Source organism: Primulina huaijiensis, chromosome 18 (assembly GCF_012295235.1).
Source record: "Primulina huaijiensis isolate GDHJ02 chromosome 18, ASM1229523v2, whole genome shotgun sequence".
Lineage (NCBI taxonomy): Eukaryota > Viridiplantae > Streptophyta > Magnoliopsida > Lamiales > Gesneriaceae > Primulina > Primulina huaijiensis.
In genome coordinates this window covers 246,642-254,536 of record NC_133323.1, presented here as the reverse complement: position 1 = coordinate 254,536, position 7,895 = coordinate 246,642, and the positions used below count along the sequence as shown (strand labels likewise).

The 7,895-nt window shown below is 36.5% G+C and overlaps 3 protein-coding genes across 4 annotated transcripts in view; 2 read left to right on the top strand and 1 right to left on the bottom strand.

Moving 5' to 3' along the window:
• Positions 1-3,403, top strand: part of LOC140964183 (auxin efflux carrier component 8-like) — a 6,339-nt gene extending 2,936 nt beyond the window's left edge. The window contains exons 2-6 of one of the 2 annotated variants that reach the window (XR_012172835.1): positions 2,350-2,530; positions 2,618-2,703; positions 2,786-2,943; positions 3,042-3,114; positions 3,192-3,403. Coding sequence is in view for 1 of the 2 variants with exons in the window: in XM_073423753.1 (XP_073279854.1) it covers positions 2,350-2,530; positions 2,618-2,703; positions 2,786-2,943; positions 3,038-3,114; positions 3,192-3,258 (569 nt within the window). In the remaining variant the exon portion in view is untranslated. Of the gene's footprint in view, positions 1-2,349; positions 2,531-2,617; positions 2,704-2,785; positions 2,944-3,037; positions 3,115-3,191 lie in introns of both variants that reach the window. The other variant, XM_073423753.1, reaches the window with a different exon arrangement.
• A 593-nt stretch (positions 3,404-3,996) lies between these two features.
• On the bottom strand, positions 3,997-5,070 carry LOC140964565 (thaumatin-like protein). Its single transcript, XM_073424434.1, has 2 exons — positions 4,871-5,070; positions 3,997-4,754 (listed from the first exon to the last, which is right to left on the bottom strand). Exons 1-2 carry the CDS (start codon positions 4,935-4,937, stop codon positions 3,997-3,999), a joined length of 825 nt encoding a protein of 274 aa, XP_073280535.1. The 5' UTR covers positions 4,938-5,070.
• Positions 5,071-6,514: 1,444 nt separating this feature from the next.
• LOC140963818 (transcription factor MYB35) lies at positions 6,515-7,895 on the top strand. The gene is made up of 3 exons (XM_073423228.1): positions 6,515-6,798; positions 6,869-6,998; positions 7,162-7,895. The coding sequence occupies exons 1-3, from the start codon at positions 6,549-6,551 to the stop codon at positions 7,796-7,798; spliced, it is 1,017 nt and encodes a 338-aa protein (XP_073279329.1). The 5' UTR covers positions 6,515-6,548; the 3' UTR covers positions 7,799-7,895.

Here is a 7,895-nt window from a genome sequence, read left to right as displayed (position 1 = left end):
GAGTACCGGTTAGAACATGACGGTAACAAGCGGTACAAAGAAATACTTGGTGTAAAAGGTGAAAAGGAAGTCATTGATTACACTGATATTTTCTCTCTGGTGGTAAAGTTAACTACTATCAGGACTGTACTTGGATTGATGGTGAAAGAAGATTTACATCTGGAACAGTTTGATGTAAAGACGAGGTTTCTTCATGGAAAGCTAGATGAAGAAATGAATCAATCACAGTGATTTGAAGTACGAGAGAAAGAGAAAATGATGTGCAAACTTCAGAAGAGCTTGCACGGTCTCAAACAAGCTCCAAGACAGTGGTACAAGAAGTTTGATGGATTCATGAGTGAAAATGGATTCCTAAGGTGTCAAGCTGATCACTGCTGTTATGTGAAAAAGTTTGACGGTTCGTATATCATACTACTGCTATATGTAGATGATATGCTGATAGCTGGAGCTTGTCTGGAAGAAATTGATAAACACAAGAAAGATTTATCAAAGGAATTTGCCATGAAGGATTTGGGTGCTGCAAAGCAAATCCTTGGAATGAGGATCTTTAGAGACCGGGTGAATGGATTCTTGAAGTTATCTCAAGAAGAGTACGTGAAAAAGGTGGTTAGCAGATTTAATATGGATGAAGCTAAATCTGTAAGTACTCCTTTGGCTAGTCATTTCAAACTAACCAAAGTACAATCACTATCGACGGAGCAAGAGCATGCTTATATGAATAAGGTTCCTTATGCTTCTGCTGTCGGAAGCCTCATGTATGCAATGGTGTGCACAAGACCAGACATAGCACATGCAGTGGGAGTTGTGAGCAGGTTTATGAGTAATCCAGGAAAGCAACACTGGGAAGCAGTTAAGTGGATTCTCAGGTATTTGAAAGGTACTGCTAGTTGTTCTTTATGCTTCAGGAGATCAAAATTTGGCTTACAGGGTTTTGTCGATGCCGATATGGGTGGTGACCTGGATGGCAGGAAAAGTACTACTGGATATGTGTTCACATTAGGTGGTACAGTTGTAAGCTGGGTGTCTAAGCTGCAAAAGATTGTTGCGCTTTCGACTACTGAGGCTGAGTATGTTGCAGTTACAGAAGCTAGCAAGGAGATGATATGGTTGAAATCCTTTCTGGAGGAATTGGGTCAGAAGCTTGAAGATAGCACATTATACTGTGACAGTCAGAGTGCTATTCATTTAGCAAAAAATCCTGTTTATCATGCTAGGACAAAGCATATACAGGTTAGGTACCATTTCATCAGATCAGTGCTGGAAGATGGAGTCTTGATGCTGGAGAAGATTCCTGGAAGTAAAAATCCAGCCGATATGCTCACGAAGACGGTAACCATTGACAAACTGAAGTTGTGTTCAACTTCAGTTGGACTGCAAGAATAAATGAGGAGATATGAGCGGCTGCAATGATGATGTGAAGACGTGATTGAAATCAAGTCTTCAAGTGGGAGAATTGTTAGGCAAGTGGAGGGGCCCACACAAATATAATATTAAAACATGTTTTCTCAATCCCACATCGGTTTTGTTAAGAAAGTTGCTGGAGGGAATTAGTTATAAATAGAGCTCAATTTTTCAGTTATTGTATCCCAAAATCAAAAGCTTTTTAGCCTTGATAAAAAGAGAGTGCATAGAAAAAAAGAGAGTATTTTTTTCTTGAGTGCGGGAATTCTCTTTGTGTGAGTTAGAGAAATTATTTTCTCGGTATACTCGGGTTGGGAGTGTGAGAAATATTGAGTGTATTGGTGTATACACTTGTTGTAATATTTCTCCTGTTATAAAAGTTGCAGTGCTCCGTGGACGTAGCCAATATTGGGTGAACCACGTAAATCTTTGTGTTCTTGTTGGTTATTTTATTCCGTAATTTTTTGGGTACTATTATTATCGTGGTTGGCATCGCTTCGGGGGTGTAATTCCCCAACAGTAACTAGATCATCCTAGAATTAGAGTCTTCTACTGTTAGGTATATAGGTGCTCATGGAGTAAGGTATAAACAACTTACTGGAATCATCCTTTCAAATGTCTCCAACCTAAACTTTTTTTTTTTAAGTGGTTACATTCATCATTGTTCAAAGAGTACAATACATTACAAATAATTCAAAACTACTGTCAAATAACTAATTACAATTAATTAAAATTAATTAATAATAAAGTAGACATAATCTCATATAAGTAGGACTCGAACACAAAATCTCTTTTCGAAATGAGAATCTTGGGCCCTCCTCCTTGCTACAAGGCGAATTTAACAATCCTGGCAATTCTGTCAAATTTTATGTAACAACCACCCTCACAATTCTGTCATATTGTCTATATTTGTTGCAATTTTGAAAAGCATGAAATAAATCATTGAAGGAGAAATCGAGGCATCACAAGGAACAACACCAGAAAGTGAAGACCAAGAAAATGGAAGAACGAAAAACCATAGGAACATAAAAATAAGAATCATTCTTTCCACAGTAGGAAAGAAGCTTATTCGAAATCCCAATACTCATGCCACCTTGGCAGGTATTACATGGGCAAGCATACACTACAGGTAATAAAAGAATATACCCAAAAACCAACTTTCTTAACAATACATATTACAGATTTCAAGCCTCACATCATGTCTTGTTGGACGCAGGTGGGGAGCAAAACTACCGAAAGTAGTTGAAAATTCGGTAACACTACTGTCGAATGGAGGACTAGGAATGGCTATGTTCAGCTTAGGTTCAGTTTATACTTATTTTATATGCAATGCCCATAAAACTATAGCGGCTGCCCTCAAATACTTCAATTTATGACTTGTTAGGCCTCTTCATGGCATCACAAGCAAGTTTAATAGCCTGTGGAACCCGAAACGCAGTACTAGCGATGGTCCTGAAGTTTGTAGCTGGGCCATGCCTAATGGCTGTGCCATCAACCATACTCGGATTAAGAGGGACATTGTTCAAAGTAGCAATAGTGCAGGTAAAGAAGTAGCATTTCCTGCCGTCAGCACGTAGTTTAAGATTATTCTTCATGAAATGTGACACTAACGTAAATGAATTGTTCGATGGTCAAGGCAGCTCTACCTCAAGGTTTAGTCCCATTTGTATTTGCCAAAGAGTATAACCAATATCCAGATATACTGAGCACAGGGTAATACTTTCAGCATTTCTATTGTCTTAAACAATACATAGCTTAAAACTTTTTTTTTTCCTGGTTTTTTGTTCTAGGGTGATATTCGGATTGTTGATAGCTGTTCCAATTGGATTAGCATACTACTTCATGTTGGCTTTATAAAGCAAGGTGTTGCTGGCAACTGCAGAAGATTTTTCGATAAGCATTCGAATAATGAATAACTCTATGCCTTGTTTGATGATAAGAGCTTAGTTTTCAAATGTTATTGTCTTTAGAATCGATTAGTAACCAAAGGCACACATTTGATACCACTTGCTTCATTAAAAAACTATTCAAAGTAAGTATAGCTAGAAACCTGGCAATGATGGCTGAAAAAGTAACTCACAAGACTCGGCTTTGTGTACTTGCATAACGTAGGAGCTGCCCATCGGTCATAAGAAACAACCAAAACGATCGACTCAGTATTCTTCTTTTCATGATGAATCCCGTTTCTAGACCATAATAAAAATTTTAACCAAACCAATGCTATCGATATTGAAATTAAAGATAAAATTTTAATTTATTTTATAAATTCTAAATTCTAAACTTTATTTTGAATATTAAATATTTTTAATAATATAAAATTCTTTTCTCCCTTGAAATTAGTATAGTGTATATTATATATACATTTAGATTTTGAAATGTAATATATTTCAATATCAATTAAAAGTTTACACAATCTTAGTCCGAAAAATAATCGAATCTTGGCTGAATTAATGAAAAAGAATATAATATATCATGCACATTTAATAATAATATACGCAATGAAGAATGTTCCATCGGCCTCTGACGTACGTAGACAAATTATGTTATTGTTTATAAATTTGTACGTCGGTCTTCCGTGTATATTCATGTAACTAATTAATGAACTGCATGAGATGATCTCGACACTATTAATCTATCTAACCTGACGTGTTCACGGCCCCATTTCTCAGGACAGAAGGTGATCACATACTCATCCGACCCACAATTAACCATAGGAGTAGGCATATCAAATGCATAGCTAAAATAAGAGGGACAAGCCTCTTTAAACAATTTAGAGTAAACACTCGGCTTGCATTTTTCAGGGCTCCCATATTCATTCCTGCAACAAAATGTATCGAGATTGAATGCCAAACAAGCACTTTTGCATGCAACAACTTCCCCATGCCTGTTGAGGACTTGGAGTTCCATGGGGCACGTTGCTTTTAGGTTCTGACTGCAACCCCTGATGTTACATCTCGTATCCGCTGGTTTTGTTGACACGGAAATGGGTAGATTATATCCATCAACCAGGCTAACATCGTAAAAATTTGGTTTGTTCTTGTCCGCTTGCAATGCAAATTGGGCGAGTGTGACAGGAGGGATGCCTATAGAACCGTTGCATTCAAGTTTTCCATCACAATCCCCAGTCTCACAACCGGGCTTCTGGTTGGAAGAATTGAAATCACAGCCGGTTCTAGCCCAGATTCGGCCCGTCCAGTCTCCGGGGACCTGGAATCTATGAGTTTTGCCCGATGGGAGGTAGAAGCCTCCGTCTGTTATAACAGGATGGCCTTTGTTAGAGGCTGTGGCTGGCCATATAGGAAATGAGCATTTGTTTCTAACATGGAACGTAGAAGCTTGTGCTTGTAAGGTACCTGCAGCAAGATTAAACTCGACGTGTACGTATCTTTTGTTTAAAAAAAAATTTTTGTTTAATGAAATCAGTATATATCCTCTGATTTTGTCCCAAAAATGGTGGAGTAATATATACCTGCAGCGGAGAGGAAGTGGCAAACGAGGCAAAGAAAGAAACTGAAAGATGCTCCTCCCAACTTCATTGTGTGTGCAAGTTTTTGTGTTTTGGGTGCATTGTAATTTATGCAGAGCAGCTCCTTTGGATTATACTCCAAGTACTAACTAAGTTTGAGACCCTTTAACTCTACGCTATTTATATTATCCGAATTTAACATTAGGTGAGGATTAAATCATTTTGGCGCTTGAGAAACATGCATGTAACTAACTCTTTTGTTTGAGAAAAAATATTACATCTCTCAATACCCTTTCTTTTATTTAATAAAAATATTATAATAATCTATTTTAATAGATTATGTGTAGCTCATTTTATAACTAACATCTCTTATCGAATTTCTAACATTTTAAAAATTACTTCAATTTTGTTTTATCTTTATATAAAACTTTATTTTTTAAATAATTATATTTCTGTTAGATTATTATAAAATGTTATATTTAAAAATGATAAAAACAAAATTATCTAGACTATACTATAATACTAATACACGAGAGTAATTAATTTTGTTTATCTATAATTATCATATCTCAATAAAAATATTCATCTATTTTTTATCTATATTTTTAATTTTTATATTAACATATCACCTCTAACATAAAAAGATATCTATACACTTTTTTTCCTACATTTCTCTTATCTTCTTCCGGTCATTTCAATTTAAAAATTGTTGAATTTTATTTTAATATTTTTTCTTTTTAAAAAACATGTTGATCTCTAGTACAATCAATACGAAGTATTCAATTTGAACTTGATTTAGTAGATTGAAGAAGATGGTTGATTCTAGTAGGGATTTACCAGAAGAACTAACGTAACTCTGTTAATCCCTGAATAGTTTGGTGTCCAACGGTCTTAAATGCATATGTAAATCAAATCTGAACACACTATTAATTATTTAAATCATACGACGCCCAAGAGAGTTTTGATTATCAAAACACAAAATTTTAAAGCAAAATATATATGGAGGTGTGTGTATCTGATTTCTTCTATCTGAAAATAAAAGAGGAGGATTTGATTTTTATTGACGCGGTTCAATTTGTGTGAGTAGGCTAAAGGTAAGCTGCAGAAGCCTAAGGTGGCCGCCAATGAGTCCGGCAAGAGCTTATATAGAGTTTAAGTGCACATGAATTCTGGCATGTTTCTTAAGCAGTCCGCGCTGCCGAGATTAGTTAGTGAAAGAGCTATGATGGTGTATTAATGAAAGAGGTTATCATATTACTCAACATGCATGTTGAGCTATTTATTTGAAATTTTTATCAATGGTGAGGTTGTTCTGATCTTGTCCATAAACCAGTGAATCCGAAGATATCATAATTAGATGGAGGTGGCCTTGTTTTCTCCTTTACTTTTTTGGTTGACATGATCTAAAGCTCGGTAATTCGATATTCATTCTTGATTAAGATGGAAAATGTGACTTTGCCTTTTCTGGCACAAAATTCCGCCATATAGTTTGTAAATGGCCAGTGCTAGCTAGCTGTAAGCTTTAACAAAATGATTCATCCAATACGAACCGACTGAAGTAATATTTTTGGAGTCAAGAAGTATGAGCTTGATTGTGTGTGTGAGAGAGAGACTTGTATGGTTTATTTTTCATGTCTTGCAATTTTTTAAATTTTTTTCTGATTGAAAGGAAAAAAAAATCATGCGATTGTTGTTAAATTGGAAGCCAATTTACATGCATTTCATGCTCCCTCACTTGTTAAATGTCTCGTCTTCAAAACTTTTCTTTGTGAAATCACATCGCGATTACATCAATTCAATGGGGAGGCCACGATGCTGTGATAAAGCAAATGTGAAACGAGGCCCTTGGACTGCTGAAGAAGATGCAAAGATTCTTGCATATGTGGCTAGCCACGGAATCGGGAACTGGACTTTAGTCCCCCAGAAAGCTGGTAAATTAATTTCCTTTTGTGAAATCTTGATGGTCAACCAGGCTACGAGTTTTACCTTGCTTTTGTATAGGTCTTAACAGGTGTGGGAAGAGCTGTAGACTAAGGTGGACTAATTATCTTCGGCCAGATCTTAAACATGACAATTTTACTCCGGAAGAGGAAGAACGCATTCTCGAGCTTCACAAAACCATTGGTAGCAGGTACCCTTTTGTTGAGAAAATGTTTTTGTTACTTGTGCGTTACCTGCACCTAGAATAACCGATGACGAATAAATGGATCTGAAAAGATGAGAAATGACAAGGGTTCTTTTTTGGATGATTTTCTTGGTGAGTGATAACTAAAAGGTAATATTTATGGTTGCAGATGGTCTCTGATAGCGAGGCGTCTACCTGGTAGAACAGATAATGATGTGAAGAACTACTGGAACACGAAACTAAAGAAAAAACTCGCTAAAATGGGAATCGATCCCGTTACCCATAAGCCCTTCTCACAGCTTTTTAATGAATATGGAAAAATCAGCGGCATTCCTGGCGCTGGAAACATGAACTCTTTCCTTCACAATTCCACGCAAACCAATCTAATTTCAAGCCCATATCCATTTCAAGTCGTAAATCAAGAAATAACTCAACCAAGTTATTTCACTGAGGCTTCCTCTTCTTCTGATACATTTGGCTGGACACCTCATGGTCAGATCGCGCCTTATTCTTCATTTTTGTGTAACAATTATTTTCATGGAGATCCCTTCGCATCCATTAACACAGATCAAATTCAAGAATCTGAGTATGAGGAGGCATTATCCTTAAATTATGGTTCTGTTTCTGCTGCGTCTGAAGAGGAAAATCTGGAACATAGTGTATCTCGTGAGGAGAACTTAATGGCGAAATGTTCTTCCGGTGTCACCTCGCATTCTGCAGATTCGTTTGTGGACTCTATTTTGGCTCATGACAGTGAAATGAGACTCCAGTTTCCTCACATCCTCGACGAAAATTATGATTACTGAGTAGTTTTCAACTTGTAGCAGGTGGAGAATTGTCACTGCTTGTTAAGTTTCAACTTTTCGTTCAAAATTGTGTGAAACATTTGAATTCTCTCATGCA

Excerpts from the sequence above, each read along its gene's own strand:
- LOC140964565 (XM_073424434.1), bottom strand. The coding sequence starts at position 4,937 with ATGAAGTTGGGAGGAGCATCTTTCAGTTTCTTTCTTTGCCTCGTTTGC. Across the intron at positions 4,755-4,870 it reads CCACTTCCTCTCCGCTGCAG|GTACCTTACAAGCACAAGCT; the intron begins GTATATATTACT and ends ATCTTGCTGCAG.
- LOC140963818 (XM_073423228.1), top strand. The coding sequence starts at position 6,549 with ATGCGATTGTTGTTAAATTGGAAGCCAATTTACATGCATTTCATGCTC. Across the intron at positions 6,799-6,868 it reads TTTAGTCCCCCAGAAAGCTG|GTCTTAACAGGTGTGGGAAG; the intron begins GTAAATTAATTT and ends GCTTTTGTATAG. Across the intron at positions 6,999-7,161 it reads CACAAAACCATTGGTAGCAG|ATGGTCTCTGATAGCGAGGC; the intron begins GTACCCTTTTGT and ends TTATGGTTGCAG.